The 22,868-nt window shown below is 39.9% G+C and overlaps 1 protein-coding gene across 3 annotated transcripts in view; it reads left to right on the top strand.

Moving 5' to 3' along the window:
- gnai2b (guanine nucleotide binding protein (G protein), alpha inhibiting activity polypeptide 2b) overlaps positions 1-22,868 on the top strand; it is a 189,165-nt gene that overhangs the window by 10,621 nt on the left and 155,676 nt on the right. For all 3 annotated transcript variants that reach the window (XM_068315599.1, XM_068315598.1, XM_068315597.1), the window contains exons 2-4: positions 13,563-13,605; positions 16,154-16,295; positions 19,948-20,108. In XM_068315599.1, coding sequence (XP_068171700.1) covers positions 13,563-13,605; positions 16,154-16,295; positions 19,948-20,108 — 346 coding nt within the window. The remainder of the gene's footprint in view (positions 1-13,562; positions 13,606-16,153; positions 16,296-19,947; positions 20,109-22,868) is intronic.

Here is a 22,868-nt window from a genome sequence, read left to right as displayed (position 1 = left end):
TTCACATATTGGAAACATATTAACATCATATTATCAGAGTCATGAATGCTCTAGCTAGTGGATGGATAGCGCAATTACAGCTGCTAGTTTTTTAAATCTATTTTAATATTTTTTATTATACTGTATGTGCCTTATAATCCGGTGCGCCTTATATATGAAATAAATTGTAAAATAAACAATTCATTAAAGGTGCGCCTTATAATCCAGTGTGCCTTATAGTACAGAAAATGCTGTAATTTTTCCTGATAATATTGCCCAGGGGATTCATATAAAGCATGAATAAAAATAGGTCGGATCAATTAACGCTGCAAAATACCCTATTTAACTTCTCTGTACGTGGAAGAATTATCAAGAACACCTGATAATCTTCCAGATAATCATGATCTAAACAGTTCAGTGGAGATCCTCTGAAGTTAACTGAATATTCCAGTATCTGTCATAGAATCTGATAATCAGTTGTGTCAGTCAGTATTGAGATCCAATAAGATTAATCACAAACATAAGTCTGTTATCAGATGCTATTAAAAGGTAATTTGTGCCTTTCACTACTGCTCTCTATGTGCTTTGATGAATTGAGAATCTGTTTTTTGTTTTTTTTAGAGAAGAGGTTTAATAACAGCTGTTTCAAATGACTGAGGTACGTAACCGGGGAGGCATGGTGGTGCAGTGGGTAGCGCTGTCGCCGCACAGCAAGGCGGTTACGGGTTTCGAGTCCCGCTTTGTGCAGAGTTTACATGTTCTCCCTTTGTCAGTGTGGGTTCTCTCCGAGTTCTCTGGAGTCCTCCCACATCCAAAACCATGCGCTTCAGGTTATTGGCCATTCCAAATTGCCAATAGTGTGTGAGTGTGAGTGTGCATGGTCGTGTGTCTCTGTGCGGCGCACTGGCGTCGTACCCATAGTTTGCCCCGCCTCAGGCCCAAGCCAGTTGGGATAGGCTCCAGCTCCGCGTGACCCGCCACAGCGGGTAATATGGTGATTAAAGATAGTTGGATGGAAGTACATTACCTGTCGATAAGGAAAGACTAATTATATTTAGCAATGGGATAGTAATTGAGGGAAAGACTTCTTTAAGTAGTTTAGTTGGGACTGGGTCTAAGAGACAACTGTATGGTTTAGATGAGGCAATAGTTAGGTGGTTGTTTGTTGTAGGTTGATGAGGGAGAAGCTATCCAAATAACAATAATAACATGTCCAATTCCTTTGCTCAGGGATAAGTCAGTTTTACATGATGGCAGAATCTGATGAATCTCATCCCTAATTGAGTTGATTTTGTTAATGAAGAAACTAATGAAACTGAGATCAGTAATAGGTTGTTCTGGTCTTGCAGAGGGCCTTCCTATTTGTTTTTAGGCGGTCTGACATTTAGTTGAGCACCATATTCTTTCCAGGCTTCGGGTTGTTTGCTTTAATGATCTAATTTGGGAATTAAAACATGGAGCTCTCCTCTTTAGCTTAATTTTTTTAATTATTATGGGAGCAATCGAGCAAAGCTTTGTGTGCATCAAGTCCCCAGCACCACCTTCAAGATGAACTATTTGGGAGGGACTAACGGTACCACACGACTCCTCGGTAATAATAACGCTCAATAATGAGTGTAGTGCTAATGGAATCACTTCCCTCAATGTAGCCACAGTGCCATCAGGCAGACCTCTAGTACATACAGTTTTGCCTGATGGCTTGTAGTCCGGGCGGCACGGTGGTCCAGTGGGTAGCACTATTGCCCCGCAGCAAGATGGTTCCAGGTTTGAGTCCTGCTCTGTGCGGGGAGTTTGCATGTGTTTTTGTTGGTTCTTTCCAGGTTCTTTGGCTTCCTCCCAGCTCCATGAAACGTGCACTTCAGCTTAACTGGTTGGTTTTAAATTGTCCGTAGGTGTGAATGTGTGAGGGCATGGTTGTTTGTCTGTAATGTTGGTGTGCTGGCTTCACACCCGGAGTGTCCCCCACCTCTTCCCCATAAGTTTGCTGGGAGAGGCCCCAACAACACCGTGACCCGTAAAAAGTGGAAAGCGATTTAGAATATGAATGTGTGAATAATGGTTTTGAAGTCCATCCATCCATCCATCCATCCATCCATCCATCCATTCATATTCTTGTAGATGAGACAATCACAATGGTCTAGAGCTGCTTATCTGCCTTGTGAGTTATGGGTCTGCTAAAGCCTATCTCAGCTGGCTACAGGTGAAAGACAGTGTACGCCTCATTGGAGCGCGACACATATGTGAGAAGAAGATCCAAATAGTAATTAAAGTTATGAGTGAGTTTCTTTGCTTTCTGGGAGAAGCTAATTGTCTAATAATGAGGTGAATGCAGTACTAAGGCAGTCATTATTATCATCAACATGAAAGTTAAAATCTCCCACAATACGAAGTGTCTGCTTTGTTTTCAGAAGTAAAAATCTGGAAATTTAGATAGAAAATCAGAGAATGCACTCAGGTATACTATAATAATCAGGACTGGCTGGATTGAATTTAAAGTTGAGAGCCACAGTCTCAAAATAAGACTTTCAAATGAGGCTCTGAGTTGAAAAGGGCTCCACCTCTTCGCCCAGTGAGAGTTTACATGACTGGGACGAGTGGCTTTGCTCATGGTGAAATACAGTAATCTTCAGGACACTGCCAGGTTTCAGTCAGACAAAAATATCTATATGGTGAGCTAATATAAGATCATTTATTAAAAATTCTTTAGATCCCAGTGAACAAATATTTAATAATCCACATGTAATGTTCTTATTTAGGTGCAATTCTTCGGTGGTATTCTAAACTGTCACTATTTGTCCAAGTTGAGTCTCTTCTGCTTGATTCAATGAGTGATTTACAGGAATTGCAGGGAAGTGTTTAGGACTACATCGCTGCCTCTGGATAGTCAGAATTTTCGCTGCTCAAACAAACTCAGCCTCATACCTGGAAATGAGAGCTGCTTTCGCCAGCACCTCCAAGTTTGACTCTACGTCATGAACTCTGGCCCTGGAGAGACATCCCAATATGGCCATTATAGTTGCTAACTTCACGTTTCTGAGGATGGACTTGACAATCCTCAGCAGTTGTGTTGGTTATTGACGAAAACCTAGTCAAACTGGGTTTGACTCTATATTGCAGAACCAGGTCTCCAATTCATTAAGTCTCACAAATAGCCAGACCTATGTAAATAATTTATGTCAAGTAAAAACATGACTCTCTCTCAAGAGATAATAAAGAACTGCAATTACCGGTACATTTTTTAAAAATTATTTACCAGTTTGTACAAAATCTAATTCAAATAATCAAATATTTCCCAACTATGTGATAATACATGTGTATATAATGGTGTTGTGACTATCAAAAACCAAATGTAGTCACTGAGAGGAGAAAGAGTGGGGCTCTGTCTGACACGCCAAGTCCACGGAGAAAACACGAGGCACCATTGCAGTTGTGTACATTTAATTTGCATTTAGTGAAGAACAGTGAAATTGCAGACGACTGGACTAGACTTAGATAATAGTTAGATAGATAATTGATAATAGTTTACTCTTTGCGGTCAACAGAAATATCGACACCGCACCTCACACTCTCTCTGTACCAAGCAAACAGAATCACAGCTAAGCACAGGTCATATTCATCAGGCAATCTATCAGTCAGTCTCATGCATAAACACACCCACACAGACATGCCACACCCCACTACCCCAAGTGAAAACACAGGAAGTAAATCCTTGCTTCTACAAATGGTTTTGGGGAAAAATATTGAACAATTTTTGGGTTATGTCTAAGAAACCCAAATCTGTGAAACCCAAATCTCACTCACAGAATGAGCCAAAATTCAGCTTGTAACCATGGAGATGAAACAACTAGAAGTTCCTAAATAGCAAAAAGAATGGATTGATGATTGTCTGCAGAAACATTACATTGTGGCAGTAAAAGCCATTACTGCCACAATGAACGAATTCATATTGTGTTGTATTCTGCCAGGGGGAGCATGTAGAGACAAACGAAAGACTCCTTGAGACACAGCATGGGGGGGGGGGGTTTGCAGATGAAGAGGATGAGTTACCCATGGTGTTGTCAGCAGGCTGCTGTCAATTTCCATGCATAACATTGAGCTTCCACCTTTTTCCTGTTGGTTCTTCATGATCCCCTTGTTCTCCAGAGACTGTAAGAAATGAGCCTGTGAAACCTGTTTCCCCTCATTGTTTTTCTTTCATTACTAGATGCTGTAGCTGCAGAGGTGAATCAGATTATTCAAGCGCCACAGTGTTTGCTTTCGCTGTCTTTAACTGCAGCTGCTCTATTTGTGACTTCACTAACTGCTGTACAGTCTTCAGCTCGGTGTGTTGCACTGAATTTTTTTTTTAAATGCTGCAGAAGCTTTGAGATGTTCATTGGCAATTTCAAAAGTAGAACATATTAAAACCTAGATGACATAAATGTGTAGATTCTGCCTGTGCGGACACACAGCACATGATTCAAAGCTATCATGTTATCATGTACTGGTTGCATATGTAGAGCGCAGTAAGCAGCGATCTCTTCAGCAGCACAGTGAAGCTCCACTGCTCCCTCTGAGGCTGATGACCTACTTTTCCACTCTAGGTGATAACACATTGTACTGCATCCAGCCATGTAAAATTCCTCCATCGCTTTCCACTCCTCATGTGAAAAGGTTTGAGGGGGAGTGTGAGCTGGCTTTCTGAAACACCTGCATGTAGCGGAACAGTAAACTAATCCAGCTGCATATAATTCAGATCTATGGGTAAATAAGAGTAGGCTTCAGGCAGTTGCTGCCAGTGGAGGGCAATGCACTAAAACCAAGTGGGTTGTTTGTCAAAGCTGCATTTATAATTCAGTGCCTTGGATTAACTTGCTCTCTCTTCGAATAAATGTATCTTCCATTTGACAATTTTGCTTGCAGGTGTAGAATGAGCATTAAGTTGCTGCAAGGCCTGCAAAATTAGGCTCTACACTGGAAGCCTTGTCAGGATTTCATGAACTGCACCGAATGAACGTGCTCCATCACTTTAACTCTTAAGCTTTCACCAGAAATATGCTTTGTTCATCACATTCACAGTAGAAATTTGTGCTTTTTAAAAAAATAAAAAATCTTCATTTCAGGAACTTATTCAATAATGGTAACCAAAAAAATGTTTTGTATCTTTCTCCATGTGCTTATAAAATTATTCTGGTGTTCTAGCACAATCTTATCTGGAGGATATTCATAGTTGCCTACCAAATCACATGCTGAAGGAAAACACATACATATTTACATAACAAATGACATCCACTCAAGTTTTTTACCGTGTGTTTAGTGGCAGCGTTGGTTAATTCTTGTCATAAGAATCATTTCAAATGATTCAGCCTGACTTTGCTGGTTTAGGCCATGGACAGTTGACAAATGAAGCTTTTGTTGTTTTTCATATTCTGAGTTGTGATTTTTTTGTAGGAATACAAAAAACTGCCATTCTAGGCTTTTACACTGATCCAATATTGATAGGTGATCAGAATGAAGGACAGATTTGGGGGATTCAATACATAAAGGTTCATTCAAGTTGTATTGAAGGGGAATTACATGCTCATAATTTGATACTCATTATTTGTTAATCTAATAGTCATTGTCTTTGGTTTGTTTTGTTTTTTTACTGTCAAAAATTAACAAAGGAATTGCATTCGGTAATGGATTCATTTTTAATGAAAGGCACTTGAATCCCATACCAATTACTTTTTTTTCATTAAGATAGTTTGCATGCATCAGATAAAATGGGTTTCAAATTAACTTCACTGAGTCATGAATAAAACTGTGTTTTATTTTGTAAATTTGTTCATTCATGATGATATTGTTGCTGTTTTTGCTCAAGGACCTCCCTCAACTGTTTCTGGGCTTAAATAGAAGCAGCATCATTGTGGTATATTCCACTTGGTGTCAACAATGCCTAAAGGAGGTTAACCTTTAAGAGCTAGTTAAATGTGAGCAGTCGTGACTTGACTGGGGACAGCTGCCCCACCCGTTGGTGTCAGTGCAATGAGAGCGAGGGAGGAATTACGTCACAGCTGGACTCATGATTCATGAGTCGTCCCTTGGCTCTTAATAGATGCCATATGATTGATAGATAGATAGATAGATAGATAGATAGATAGATAGATAGATAGATAGATAGATAGATAGATAGATAGATAGATAGATAGATAGATAGATTGATTGATTGATTGATTGATTGATTGATTGATTGATTAGATTAGATACTTTAATAATCCTGGAGGAAATTGCACATATCCACTGCTCAGCCAAACACCAGGAAAAAACAAAACAGGACATACCACTAGACATACACTACACTAACAGACACATGTAGCATTAACAGTACATATACTAGGAGCACGAAGGAGCACCTCTGCCTCTCTGTGGAGGCGCTGTGTGACAGCAGTCTGCCACTGAAGGTGCTCCTCTGCTGGGAGAAGGTGGTGTGTAGGGGGTGGCTGGTGTTGTTGATGATGACCCTGAATTTAGACATGGTCCTGCTCCCCAGAACTGTCTCCACAGAGTCCAGGCTCAGCCCGACCACTGAGCCCGCTCTGCGGATGAGTCTGTTCAGACGGTCCATATCTCTTTTCCTGGCCCCACCACCCCAACACACAATGGCGTATGACAGCACCTGAACCTGGCATATCCCAAAAATGTTATTGTGGTGAGCTGTGCAATATTTGCGATAACAGTTACCCCATGGATGTTGTGACACTAGATTTATGCTGTTGTATCCTGGTGAAAATTACTTTTACATTATGTATCCTAAGCTTTGTCATGCACTCATATCTATTGCAATATGCAATGCAGCACAGTATTGATTATTAAAACACTGATGGAAGCATCCCAACACATGGTATTGCTGTGATGATAATTCACCTGGAATAAATGTTGACTGTAAACGGATAAAATCTCTTTTTTTTAAATAAAGAAGAGCTTCCTATGACTTCCATTCTGCAGAATCCTTTTTATTGTAGTAAAACCTTTGTGTTGTGGCAATGGTAATTTGTCAGAAAGTGCTTACAATCACTCTACAATCGCTCTCTTACCGTTGGCTCCAACTGGTAAGACCGTTTTTCTTATGAAAGACTTTTAGCTTGCTCTTCTGTGCTCATATGTGCAGTTTCTTGTTAAATGACACTGGATCATATTGCACTATAGTAAAACTATTTATTGCCTGCTACTGCTGCTGAATGCGTTGCAGCTTGCACTTGAATGCTACTCATTAAAACACATACATTCTAAATAGTAAGTCTTGCTTTTCAATGTCATTTCCATTCTGATTGCAAAAGTTTATCTGTAAACTGGCAAATAACCTGTTCTGAATATTCACGAATCTACAAGGTACCTATCCTACTGATTCCTCACGAACCCATGCCCCATTGTCTCACACACTCCCAGCATCTCTGCATCCTCATCATCCCTCCCCTGCTGATCATTTCTCCCTCTGTTGTTCACCTTGAGTCTCAATTCCTCCTCTTCTTAACAGCAGCATTTATCTTCCTGAATTTTTTTCTTTCAATTTCATTTTATTTTAAATTGAGATAAATTATGACTATTTTTTAATGTATGCTGAATGGGTGCCTCTACTCAATAACTGCAAACCATCCATGCATCCATCCATCCATCTATCCATGCAACCATCCATCCATCTATGCATCCATCCATTTTTTCTGTGTTTGCTGGTGTTGCTGGACTGCTGGAGCTTATCCCAGAGAGGCATCACAGAAGTCTGCACATTTACACTTTTAATGTGGTTCTGTTTAGTCTTTTCCAGAAGGGGATCTGTGCTCTTTCCCTGTTCAAGCAATTATTCTCACCAATGTGACTTATCCTGCCCTCCAGCTCATAATCAAAGCTCGTAGATCAAATACAAACAAGAAGCCAGGTGTCAGTGGTGCTTTTTGAATGCATAATTGTTTAGTTTTCTGTATTTTTCACATTTCATCCAGGCCCGCTACTTGTTTACTCTTTAGCCCTGATCACTGCTAACACTCAATTATATGGTCTCCTCTGAAAGTCATGGGGTATAGGGGCTCCTCTCCTGTCATTACAGGCTGGCAACATGTGTAGATGCTCATTCTATCCCATTGATCCGACACATCTTTCTGTGGGTGTCGATCCATCCTTCCATCCATCCATCCATCCATCCATCCATCCATCCATCCATCCATCCATCCATCCATCCATCCATCTATCCAGTGATTGAAAGCTGCTAAAAACAATAATAATGAAACAAAATTTATCAAAAAAATTAAGTTGACATAATTTTACTGTCTGCCATACATTTTGGAGTAATAAAATCACTAGAAAGCTGTTAAAAACACATAATACCGCAGTACTTACTTAGTTAGACTTAAAAAAATTGATTTAATTGTTTTTTGTTTTATTTTTTTAGTTCCCCTTCCTCCTGGAACATTGGGCAACAAGTCCCCTCCATTTGTTCCGGTCACTCCATTTGTTCAGGTCTTCCTTGGCTGTATGTCTCCACTTCTTCTTTGGCCTTCTTCTCTTCCTCCTCCCCCCTTCTGGCACCCAGTCCATTGCCACACTTGCTGGTCTTTCTCTTGGCAGTCGGAGTACGTGTCCAGCCATTCTCCTTCTCCTGTCCGAGACTATGTCAGACAGAGGTGCAACCCCTGCCTTTCTCATCAACTCTTCATTGGTGATTTGGTCTCTCCAAGAGATCCTCAGGATGAATCTGAGGTACCGTCTGTGGAAGACATCCAGCTTGTTGGTGATGCTGGCTGCCTTTATTCATGTCTTGCAGGTCTAGGTCACTGTAGGGATGACCACTGACATATAGAGGCACAGCTTTGTAAACGTACTGATAGATTTTGATAACCAAATGTTCTGGAGGCGTTGGAAGACTCCTGTGGCTTTTCCAATTGTAGTCTGTACATCTTTTTCTGCGTCTCCGGTGTTTGAGATGTGACTTTCAGAATACGTGAAGTTTTCAAAGTATCCATCCATCCATCCATCCATCCATCCATCCATCCATCCACCCATCCATCCATCCATCCATCCATCCATCTAGGATGCCTAGAGGAAGACCAAAGAGGAAGTTTATCGATGTAGGGAAAGAGGACATGAAGGTAGTTGATGTGAGAGAAGATGACGCAGAAGACAGTGTTCAATGGAGGCAATTGATTCGCTGTGCCAAACCTTGAAGGGAAAAGCCGAAAGGAAAAGAATAAAATTTAGGAAGAAATTGCATATGTTAATGACTGACGAATTAATGTGGAATACTTTAATAATCCCAAAGGGAAATTATCCACCTCTGCTAAGCACACATGCAGTCATACACAACACTACCTATTGAGAAATTACTCAATAGGTCCCAGATCCCATTAGATAACAAGCTAGGTAGATATTAAGTTATAGTTGGTCCAAACATTTTATTTATTACACTTTATTTATGATACCATTGCACATACCTTCTAAATTGTACATATCTGTTCATTGTGTATTTTAGTGTTAGTGTTGGATTCTTGTGTATTAAGTCTGGTTTTTGCTCTTTTCATTCTGCTTTTCTTTTTTGTGCACCAATCCTGCTTTATCTGCCTTCAAATCAAGTTTTTTGAATTGAATTGAATTGAATCATCAACTAATTGTGTCTGCACTGTCTGCAACAGAGAAACTACCAGTGGCAATGCTCCTTTACAGTCATAAATTGAAGTGATGGGTGATCAATCTTATTTGCTGTCAGATTATGGGTAAATGTCTTTGTGTTTGCTAAGATTGGGATATGTTCTCAGTCTATGAATGAGGTTTTTGCATCATCAATGGTAAACATTAGAGATGTTGATTAATCTGTCATTGATAGGGTGTGTTAGGGTGTTGGATTGTCTTAATGTCTGGGCACCTGTTATTTCTGCACTGCACATTATTTTCTCTTTATTGACTGGTATGACACTCCAGTCAGGGTTGAAGAGACGGAAAGATGGTACAACCATCTTCTTAATGCCAAAAAGGGATTGAGGGTTTTTTGTAATGATAATAAATACAGAAAGCTTGTCCCTCTGCCAGCACAGCACACACAGGGATTGGTGTAATTGTCATTTCTGTTCCAACTCTGTGACAGAAAGGGCCTTGTGCACGTTTTTACGTTTTTATTTGTACATTTAGAATGTCTTACAGATTTTATGCAGCAGTACTGTTTAATGTTCTTTGCTAGGTGGGGGTGGAGGTGGAGTAATATTCTGCTTAGTAGTTAATGATTAATCTTTTGTTGATTATTTTGGTGACTAGCTTACCTCTTGAAACATCAGGATAAACTGACATTCTGCATTATGACTGTAATGCAACAGGAGCAACATTGTTTACAGATTTTGAGACTCATTCATTTTCATATGACCACCGCTATATCCGCCGCAGTGGGTCACAGGAGCTGGAGCCTGGAGCATAGGGCGTGAGGCAGGGGACACTCCGGGCACGACGCCAGTGCACCGCGGAGCCACACACAGAGACATACATACACTCACACACACACTCACTCCTACGGGCAATTTTGGACCAGCCAATCAACCTGAAGCGCATGCTTTTGGAGGTGGGAGGAAGCCGGAGAACCCGGAGAGAACCCACGCAGACACGGGGAGAGCATGCGAACTCCGCACAGAGCGGGACTCGAACCCGGGTCCACCGTGTTGTGAGGCGGTAGTGCTACCCACTGCGCTACCGTGCTGCCCCAGATTTTGAGACTGTTGTCTCATAATTTGAAAAAAAAAACAGACTGTGCACATCCATTATATTCCCCTCGTTATTCACTGTAGTCAATAGCGGAACTCTGTAAGTTATGTGTTCCCAATTGAAAGCCTATTATATTTCTGCTTTCTCTCTTAACTTGGCACACAAGTTGTTTAAATTACCACATGATTTTATATTGTTAATATATTGCATAGCCATGGCAACCGGATTATACGCTATAGACCACATAATGTCCAGGCTTACGATAAAAGTTGGTTATAGAAAGTTCACTTATAGGTTGAGCTTTTATAATTTTGCCAATCCCATTTTTTTTACTCACTGCATCATCAAGTTAGCATCTGTATTTGTGCATAATTTTGTTTTATGATCAGTGTTTGCAAAATAACGAAACGAGTCACAGCTTTAAGTTTGTGTTACTTAGTAGATGATGGTGATCACTGACATTACCCTAACCAACAAGCATTATATATTATTATGCTATAAGCATTATAGCATAATAATAACAGAAATAATTAGTATTGAACTGTAGTACAAATCTTAATCACAATGCTAACCTTTGTCAAAATTTGTATATAATGTGTTTATGTAATGTGATAACGCTGGCCAATAAAACTGGTGAGTGTCAGTATCTCCAAAAGTAAGTTTTTACTACATATTTTCATATTTTTAATCCTTACAGAGAAAAAGTAACAACTTATCTTGTTCATTTAATCATTATTCATAATAAATCCTTAAAGATAAATAAAACATCAAACTTTATGTAACTCTGTTTACTCCCATCTGGCTTCTGCGATAAGATGACAGGAGATTGTTAAATATTGAAAGTCGTCTCAAAAGTTTTCCCTGAGCCAGCACTACATGTCTTGCCTTTCCTAAAAATAAGGACATGCTCTTCTTTCTCGCTGCTGCCAACAAGTGTTCACCCTCTTTGGGAAGTCTGAAATATTAATGGTGAGCTTCATTCTGGATCCAGGAAGGTGACCTCCATGATTTCTGCAGAAATACCTATACTCCTTTTCCCATCACCATCTTTTACTTTAATACAGTGGTTCTTAACCTTGTTGGAGGTACCGAACCCTGCCGATTTCATATGCTCACTCACCAAACCCTTCTTTAAGACATAATTCAAGACATAATGTTTTACTGGTGTATTTGATGAACTGTGCATTGATCTCACCTTTTTCAAAGAACAAAAACAAGACAGTGCATGAACTCACATGAAATGACCTGTCTGCAAATCAGTGTGACTTCTGCTGCTGTTATTGAGAGATCAGTTCAGATATGTATGGCTTCACCTTGGCAAGTGCTACTCTTATGTCTTTTTCACAGCAAAGTCTGTTTCTGTTGTTTTCCATGCAGCTTAAGTGTTCCTTTATTTTTGCCAGCGCCAGACTAGACTTTCTCAACTTGACATTGCAAATCATGAAGAACGCTGACTCCCATCCGGTTGCCTTATACAGTACATGTAAATTCACGTTGCAAGTATTCGTCCGACCACTTTCTTTTTTTCTCAACGTAGTTACTATGAATTAAAATATTACGAAAGCAATCAGATGACATACCATCATGACAGGCATAAATCGACTACTGTGCACAAATCCCCTGTAGCACAGGTAGGCTAACACATCGACACATCGACACAAAACACCTGACACGATGTGTTGATAAAACATTCTATTCTTAAGCCTGGGATGTTAACTGATTGGAAGAGGCTGCTGAGGTATATAATCTCTCCTTATTTAACTGTAATTAAGATTTAAGTTTCTACTTCAGGATTGACTAAAGTAGAATTTGGGGATATAAAAAGCTACTCAGTCATTCATTCATTCAATCATTGATACATTCATTCATTCATGTGGAATAATTTAAATTTGTTTTGTGTCTTGTGTTGCTGTGGGACCCATTCAGCCACCTCCCTGCCTTCAAAGCTGTCAATGAAACACAGCTCACAGGAGAACAAACTAACCCCGCACATTGCTTTTACACCCTTCTCTTTGCTCTACTACCCCCCCCCTCTTTCTCTGTCTCTGTCTCTGTCTCTGTCTCTGTCTCTGTCTCTGTCTCTGTCTCTGTCTCTGTCTCTGTCTCTGTCTCTGTCTCTCTCTGTCTCTCACTGTCTCTCTCTCTCTCTCTCTCTGTCTCTCTCTCTCTCTGTCTCTCTCTGTCTGTCTCTCTCTCTCTCTCTCTCTCTGTCTCTCTCTCTCTCTCTCTCTCTCTCTCTCTCTCTCTCTCTCTCTCTCTCTCTCTCTCAGTAAGTTAGAGTGTGTTGGATGTGTGTGAGTATGATGTTGACAACATGAGGGGCAGCCCTGCTGGTCCCACTTGCTCCATCTTCCTCAATACAGCAAATGTTTTTGGCAGGAATGGGTCAGGTGGTGTGAAGGGACATTGTGGGTGGTGTGTGTAATAACAACACTCAGGCATACGTATTTCAATAACAATGGTTGCGTGATGGTTTCAGTTTTGTGCGTGATAATGTCTTTGGTGCATGAAGCAGATATCTTACGCTAAACTGTCTCAGCACTAATGCGCTTAATTTTTAAACTGTAATGGATCTCTGTACTTTTAGTCAACATGTCCAGGAGTGTCCTTGCCCTTTAGACCTCAGAGTGTCTTTCTAGTTCACAACCCATTCTACTGTTTTCAGTGTAACAACTCTCAGTACTAAATATCTCCCAGCCAGTTTTCTGATTTTATAAATTCCAAAATGTGATTTAACAGATTTAAATATAAACCAGACAACTCTGAGGACAAAATTTGACGTTAAAAGTGTGTCGTTGTCACTACACTCATGAACACAAACAAAGACACACACAAAGAAAGCAGTTTGGATTCTCTTTTGTAATACCAATCTTTTCATGTTTCTGCAGGTGCTGGCGAGTCTGGAAAGAGCACCATTGTAAAGCAGATGAAGTAAGTTACAGAAGCAACATTTTTTTATTTTTATCTTAATTTTTATCTTATTCTATTACACCTAATGATGTTCTGTTTACCTAGATTTAATATTTTCACTGTGCCGGGGTGTAGAGTGAATCATACACAGTCGGAGCAGACCAAATCTAGCCATAGGCTTGCATAACACTAAAACAAATTATTTCAGTACGGCCTCCAGAAGAACTACTCACAATAAATACTTTGCTCCCTCGTTACTTGCGGTTAATGTGTTCCAGGGACCACACGTGAATAACAAATTCAGCGATATAGCAACAAACTATTTATCTTATTATTTACGGTAATATAAATATTAATGAACCCTCCCAATACTGATATTAAATCACCTTCTATCTGTATTACCTTTTCCCACATTCTTATAGCCTGTTTAAAGCACTTTTGTCTCTCACGGAAGTATGTGCATTCCGACTCATGGAACGTAGCACACTTCCGGATGCCGTCAACCAATAGAATGCATGTACGGTATCATGTGACTGCCTACCGAAAATCCACAATAAGGTGAAGTCGCACGTGTTGATGCGCGAATGCGCGAGGGAATGCTGTATTTCACTGAAATCGAAACAAAGGGCAAAAATATAACAGTGAGTTTATGTTTCTGTGTTTCTGATTTCTTTTTCTCATGTAGGATTTGAAGTAAATATTTCAGCTATAGTTAATGTGAACAATTTAAAACCTGATCTGTTTTTGGAAGCAAGATAATCAGCAGGGTCACCAACAGGAACAAGCACTGCCAGACTTACACTATGATTCTCTGCTCATTTTTTAAAGGTCCCATATTATGAGTAACACTTTTTCTGGTCTCTACATATTGTATGTATAGTATGTATCTGGGGGTTCATCCCCGAGGTGAAATTCAGTTTGAGTTTGAATGCCACGTTAAAAACGTATCCTCTCTGTGAGGGGCGCATGTAACAGTGAAGGTAGGCCTTAACAGATGGCACTCATCAGCATTTAAAGGAGGAGGCACAGAAACAGTCTGTTCTCAGTAGAGCTCATTTGAGCAACTTTTAGATGGATGGATGGATGGATGGATGGATGGATGGATGGATGGATGGATGGATGGATGCTCAGGCATAACATAATGAATAAATACTGGATAAACACCAGGAGAAAAAGAAACACTGACACCACAGGACATACCACAGCACTAACAGGACATATACTAAACTAAAACTAAAATATAAACAGTATGAAATAAAATAAAATAACGTAAAATAAAAATTAAAGGTGAAAGTGAAAATAGCAGGAGGCCTACATGGTGGGTAAGGTACACCCTTCTTACATTGTAAGGCATGTCACTATCCAATGTCACAACATCACAACTCCTTGGCCCCACTACACTGACCATGATTTTGAAGACCATGGATCAATTTGGGGCAATACATTTCAAAAACAGTGCATTTTGATGTCTGACAGCTATGTGAAATTGATTTAAAAGGTTATAATATGGGACCTATAAGTTGCCATATCAGCAGTCCTATCTGCAGCATTTGGGGAGAAAGATGTTGGTATCGAAATTAACTGTTATAATCCAGACTGCGGTTTCTGCTTATTTATTATTGCCTTTTACTGTTTACTACACAAGAGGAAGCAAACAGGATATTGTAATATGCTTTGCACAATTTAGATCATTTACATAAACAGGAACCTAAATAACTTAATTATTCACGTTCCTCTGGGCAAACCAGACATTGAATCCATTGTTTATGATTTTGGAGTAGGAACATCTTGTAACTTTTTGAAGCTAGGTTATGGGCACACAGGTTAAATCTGTGGCCTATTATTTGATGTAATTTTGCATGTGTGTTCACATGCAGTACAGTAAAGAAGGTTATGAAAAACAAATAACTTCATGAAATGGCAACTGTGTGTTTTCTAAAATGCCATTGGTCCATGTTAAAAGTATCAGGCGGTTTAACTTGGGAGTTAATTTGAGGTCGTCTCAGCGTGCTCTCCCTTGACAGCAGGATCAAGTCTGGATGATTGCATCTGATGAAGGGATGCACACCTGTTCATATGCAGATGGTTAGTTGCTCACTGCCAGTTTGAATGGGAAATAATATAACAAAAGGTAAGTTCAGGACACTGCATCAGTTCCTGGCATCCTGGGATAGGACAGTGGAGTTAATGGAGGCTGTAGCTCCGAGGAAGGATCTGTTCCTCCACTTTGTGTCAGAATGAGGCCCGAGTGTGTGTGGTCCTGGCTGATGCTAACATTGTTCTTGTGAAGCCATTTGTGCAGCCCTGGAAATAAAGCTCTCTGGGCTATTTTCACCCACAATCCATCCAGTTTTGTGCACCACAGCTGACATGTGCCTTCTATGTTGTCTCTTCATAAAGAATAGCCTCTGTTGTATCTTTACCCCTGACCTTTTCAGTCCTTTTTTTCTGTCCCCTGTCAGACATCTTCTTGGAAACATGTAAACCATGATTACAAGGTTTGAAATTTGTCGTTTGAAAAACCTTAACCTCTACTTAAATAAATATTGCATGTCTTTGACATTCTCAGGATCATTCATGAAGATGGCTACTCAGAAGATGAGTGTAAGCAGTACCGGGCTGTGGTTTATAGTAATACCATCCAGTCCATTATGGCCATTGTTAAAGCCATGGCCAGTCTCAAGATAGACTACAGCAGTCCCTCGAGAATGGTAAGATGCACAAACATACTATTTAATAGCTATAACAGGACATTACTGTGTATGATTATGTCCACAGTTGTTATTTGTATCCATAACCACAGGTAACAAAACCTGAAAATATGTTCTTGTTGTTGGGGGCCTTCATAGCCTGAGAACGGAAAACTGAGCAGATGAAAAATTCACCATCATTGTGCAAGAAGGCACTATTCAGATGTTGTCATTAGCTATTGACAGATAGAATGACACGTACCTGCCTCATCAACAATAACTTTTGTTTGAATATTTGGCACAGATTTCAGAGCTAAGGTCGTATGAGGTGCCTCTGTTCATATTGGCCAATGTGTCTCCTAATTTAAATTTTTGTTTTAATTTTTTTGTTAAGTAAAATAATGATAAATAGAAAATAAAAACCGAAAAAGACTCAGATTGCTGCACTGCCCATTATCTCAAACTACACATTTTAATCCCCCACATAACTGTGTTCCAGTACTAATCAGTCAACATAAAACATTTGAAGGCCGTGATGCTTCTGGGAAAACAGTTTTTTTTCCTGAGAACAAGCCTTCCGTATTCATCATCTGTACCGGTACAAATGGAATCATATGATTCCCAATGCTCACCCAACAGCAGGCTGTTTTCAGTGTAAAATTACTGCTAGTTCCATAAAGTAGAGCACAGTATAATTTTGTGCTGATCTATCTGTGTAACCTGCAGGGAAATGGTCCTTGACTTCACCTCGACCATCTTTGATCATCTAGACAGCCTTTAACTCCTGCAGCACAAAAATCAGAAAAGAAAATATTTTGAACAGAGCGTAGAAAAAGAACTAAGCAGCTGAAGGGGGTTGTGCTACATTACATTACATCTTAAATTTGTCTTTACCTTGTGTAATTTTTTTCACAGTATTCTTGTGTAGATTTTGCCCACTGAAAAATATATAAAACTTACCTGAGAGTGTTTCCAGCACCTCGTAAAACTAACGTTGACATAATGTGCAAAACTATAATTTTCATTAATAATCTCTTTTCATTTGACAAGAGCAGAAACACAATTCTTGTCCTGGAAATACAGGATGCTCTCTTTAAAATACTCGGTAACTGAACCTGCTACTATTATTGCGACAACTACTACTCCTATTACTACTACTACTACTACTACTACTACTGTGACTACTGTTAGTGGGTCAGAACAATGGCTCGGTGGTCAGTGCTGTTCTGGGTTCAGTTCCTTTCTGTACATAGTGTGGATGTTCTACCCGTGTCTGCATACGTTCTCTGTGGGTTCTCCAGTTCCCCCAACATGCAGATTAGATGAATTTGTCACTCCAAAATGTCCATAACTGTAAGTGTGAGTGCGAACGGATGTTCATCTGTCACGTGGCACTGAGATGAGCTGTACATCCAGAGTGTACCCTGTGTCTCACTTGTAGCCAGCTGTAGTGATGTCTACCATGTTTTGTTTGCTTTAGTGTTGTTGTCAGCAGGATAGCTTGTATTAAAGAATTTCAATTACATTTTGTGGAAGGGTAGGCGAAAGGAACAGGTGATTACATTTGAGGATTATCTGGAAGATAGCCTGGATTCAAGAATGGTGTTATTTTACTCAAGCTATTACGACACAAGTCGCAGTCCCTGGCAATATTCCAATCTGCTGCATCCTGTGACCTCTCATCATCTCTGAAGAAGCTCTCATTGAGCTGCAGCCAGTGACTGAACTATATTTTTGGAGAGCAGTGTGTGATTCTCAGTGTGGCCTGTGTAAGGGTGATGCAACAGAGGACTCTGGTGTGGTCATGAAAAGAGAATAGATGCTCTTTTCTTCCTACAGCAGATCGACCAAATTGACGTATTTGAAGTTACTCTCACTCCAATACTACCAACTAGTGTGTTAGCCGGCTTGTGCCTACATACCATACTCACTGGCTGTGCATGTAAATATACGGAATTACTCATTTCTACTGTGCACACTCGTTTATTATCCAAAACATTTTTGATTTGAATTTGTTTCCAGAGATTAATTGTTGTTTAATTGTAAGTGAATGCAATAGCATGATGATAGATGTTAGTACGTAAACTCAGCAGTTACATTCATTCATTAATTTTTTGCTGCTTCATCAGCCGCAGCGGGTCACGGGAAGTTGGAGCCTAGCTCAGCTGGCACAGGGCGTGAGGCGGGGGACACTCCAGGCACCGCGGAGCCACACACAAAGACAGACAACCATGCACACACACACTTACTCCTACGGGTAATTTGGGACCAGCCAATCAACCTGAAGCGCATGCTTTTGGAGGTGGGAGGAAGTCGGAGAACCTGGAGAGAACCCATGCAGACACGGGATGAGCGTGCGAACTCCAGCAGTTACAGTGCCTCAAAATTCATAGCAAAATATTGTTGAGAAGCAGGTTATCAACCGGTAGTGTAGACAAGATGTTCGGCAAGATGTTCTCATCTTCAGCCCATTATCAGAGGAATGGGTCACGGGTGTCGCTGGAACCCATCCCAAGTGGCTAGGGGCAGGTGGCGGGGTGAGAGGCCACATCTCAGGTTCCCAGAGAGAACCCACGCAGAGAACATGCAAACACCGCACAGAAGGGTATTGAACCCAGAAGCTGCTTGCTGTGAGGCAGCAGCTCTACCAACTGTGCCATCGTAATGTCCAATTGTTTTTATTGTCCAGTGTTTTATAATTTGTTTAACTGAACATTTTGCTCTGGAATGCCTTGGGAGCACGTCCAGAGCGTACCATGCCTCTTGCCTCTAGCCAGCTGGGGCTCCGGCAACAACTGTGACCTCTCTTCAGAGAACGGGCTGATAACGAAACAATTATGATTGTCTTGTTTTTCAAAAAATGAATAAATGCATTAGATGATTTGACTGTTTCCAACTTTGGAATGCAGACAGAAACTCTCAGTAGAAGGTGGTATGTTCCCAGAATAAATGACCCAATAAAATAAACATGACAACCCATCACCAATGCAGAGGCATTGTAGCTGCCGGCAGGGAAGCAGGTGGCTACAGAAACTCATTTTCCATCAAAATTTGCATATACAGTAAAACTGTTTCCAGTCCATTTCCAGTGAACTGTAGTTACTATATTTATTCTGTTATTTTGACAACTACTCCATATTCTGACAAACAGACTTAGAAAGAGTTATTTCCTAAACCCATTGCTATGCAAAAGTTCAAGTCAACTGGGTCATAATTACTGATTTTTTTGTATTTTATCATTTATTGCTATGAATAGCTGAGAGAATGAGGATGGCAACATAATTAAAAAAGACACATGCTTCTTCCCTGAGCCAAATCAACACTTCTCACATATACAGTATTACATGATATATGTTCAGATTGGCTGAACCTATATCATGTTCAGCCAGTCTGAACATGATATCAGCGTTATCAGTCTGTAGAAAACAAATTGAAGTGGTTCCATACACTCTGTATGTAAATGTAAGATAGAACTGAATAGATGTGTATCTAACTTTTACAAATGCATGACTGCATTTATAGTTTATGCACAAACCAAAAAGTGGTTGCAAAATATGTAATTTTGTAATATGTAATATTGCAATATGTAAAAAAGTCAAAGGTTTTCTTGTATGCATTTATGTTTTGTCAATGATGGTTTCACTGTGTCTTATGTTTGTACTGCCCCCTGCAGGATGATGCCCAGCAGCTCTTTGCCCTGTCTGCCGCTGCTGAGGAACAGGGCATCCTTCCCGATGACCTGGCCAATGTGATCAGGCGATTGTGGGGCGACATTGGAATACAGAGCTGCTTTGCACGGTCACGAGAGTACCAGCTCAATGACTCTGCAGCATAGTGAGTATAAATGGATTTTTTTTGTTTGTGTTGTTTTGATGTAACTCAGTAAAGTTAGTCGCTTCCATCATGTGAGTGGGCATTGAGTTATAAGCTTTCTTGTTGTCAGTCAGGTTGATCTATTAGTCTAACAGTGATTACTCTGTCGGCTAGTAGCTGGTGCTTTGACCCTCTGGTGTTGTGTGTGTTTGGTTCATGGACTGACTCATGAGAGCAGCAGTGAAGATAGCGTATCTCTTTGATATACGTATTCCACATTTGATGAAGACATCCATGTTGTTGAGAGGCTGGTTATCAACTGGTAGTTGAAAGGTGTTCTATTGTGTAGATCCTTCATGCTACAGATTGCCCTGATAGCCAGTCTAGGTATTAGCAGCTTGGTCATTTCTGCTGAAAGGGCAGTCGTGGAGGGCTGATAACTTCTTCAGTCTTTAGGTATCAATCATGTCATGTCCTGGTGCTGTCCTGCTCTTCATGTCTGAGAGTCATTGTAGGATGTCTGCTCTGGCGATGTTAACTAGTTCCTGTTGTCTGTTCTCATGTCCACCCACGATCAGTTAGCATCGACTGTTTTATGCCGCGTTCTCCCATATGGCTGTCCAGTGTTGCTGTGTCTCAGGTGGGTCTACTCATGCTGTGGTTCCCTTCAAGCTGGGAATGCACACTGGAAGGATCTTTGGCAAAAAGACAATTTGCCTCTGTATTTCATGCTATCTTTCAGAGTCTTTGCCTGATAGTCTGTGGAGCCTCACCTCTAGAGACTTTATTCTTCATCCTCCCATCCAGCCCGTCATGTTTCTCTTTCATGGTCTCATTTCAATGCTGCTTTTCTCTATTGCATGTCCATGCACACAAAATGTAGTACTGTTTGATTTGATTTGATTCTATATTCCTGTCATTGGCAGAGCTATTGTTTTACTGTGATGGATCCTTTCATACTCTCTCATGAAAGGAAAGTCTAATAACATCCATGTAGCAATGATATGACCCTCTCCAGATTTGATCCTTTCATAGCATGACATGATGAGCAGAACACAGAATAATTTTTCTTCGGGGATGAAAAAATGAGAGCTATTCTTTACTCCAAGGAGCATTATTTTCCAAGTAAACAATGACAATAGATTGCTATGAATATGAAAGCCACAAGTGAAACATTAAAAGAAAAGTTCATTATTTTGTGTGCAAGTGTTATTTCCTAAAATACTACTTTTATTCCATGTGGAAACATTTAAAGATTTTATAATGACTGCCAGGATGGGGCAAAACAATTATTTTTAATCATTGGTTTTATTCGCTCATTAATTGTGAATATTGTGAGATCTGTGCAAATGTCAAATATATACGTACTCTATACTGTGTATATGCTGTGTATATGCATATACACACACACATAAATAGTGAGAGAGAGAGAGACTGAGAGCGAAAGACACACACACACACACACACACACACACACACACACACACACACACACACACACACACACACACACACACACACACACACACACACACATCTTTATCTTTCCATTTGAGAAGCATAGCTTATAAGCCAATAAAGCTCCCAGCTGGCCTTGGAAGATGATTCAAAGCTTGTGCACAAGAGGCAGATTGTATCAAACATGGTGAGAATGATGACACACTCCCCTACTGACAACAGGCTGCCAAAAATGGATAGAGGGTATTAAGGAAGGAAAAGACTTGTGGATCCAGAAAGAAAGGACAGTGAAAAGCGAAAAAACAAAAACAAAAACAGCCATCTCGAAAGACACAGCCTACTGCATGTTTGTTTGTATGAGATTTAATTACTCTTCTCCACATTCTTTGAACACAACTCTCACATAATTGTTGAACCCTTACATTATTAGAGATGATATTTGACATCAACATTCCAATGTAATTTCACGCTCTCTAAGCATTAATCAATCAAATCACTTCTGAGATTAGAATGAAAATAAGAAAGTAAGACCCTGAAGCCACACGGAACCAGGAATCATCATAGCACAATATTGCATAGAACTTTATTGGTATTATATTATTATGTAATATCTAAGGAGTTAAGATATGTATAAGAAAACACTACAAACAGTAGGCAAGAATGAAATTCAGGATACAGACAACCAGCAGTAAATGTGGTCATTAATGAGCCTCAAGTTAGAGTTAAGTAAGTTCTGGAGTAGGCCATGTCAAGAGGATAGAAATAATGTTCATAGGCTGAATGTGTGACAACAAATTATGTTGTATATCATATTTATGTCATCAGAGATAATATTACTGTCTAACATAGAGAAGTAGAGAGACTCTGCACTGAACCACGGGGAAACCCGACAGCAGCAACCACTGGTGAAATATGCTGTAAAACCATGCGAGGGGACATTTTTATGGGACTCAGACATAAATATTTGACCATGATGTAAATCAACACCATGAAAGCATTATGATTCACATGCCAACCAACAAGAAAAGAAACTGCATTGTGAGATTATTACTATAAATAACATCAAATCACATTTCACACACAGAACGACATCAACCAAAACAAGCACAAGTATCACAAGTATGGAATTCTACACTGATGTGGTCTTTTCATGTGAAGTTGTGACTTTCTAGATTACTGAGAAAAAACTGATATAACAAACAACTGTGGAAGGAGATTTTGAATAAAAAACATGATCTACAAATTGTTCTTGAGCTACACTAGTAGCAGTGAAGGTGTCATCATGTAGCCAATACCAGCTGTGAGAATGTTGCCTAGGGTGGA

This window comes from Antennarius striatus, chromosome 5 (genome assembly GCF_040054535.1).
Source record: "Antennarius striatus isolate MH-2024 chromosome 5, ASM4005453v1, whole genome shotgun sequence".
NCBI lineage: Eukaryota > Metazoa > Chordata > Actinopteri > Lophiiformes > Antennariidae > Antennarius > Antennarius striatus.
This window is presented reverse-complemented; position numbering and strand designations above follow the sequence as displayed.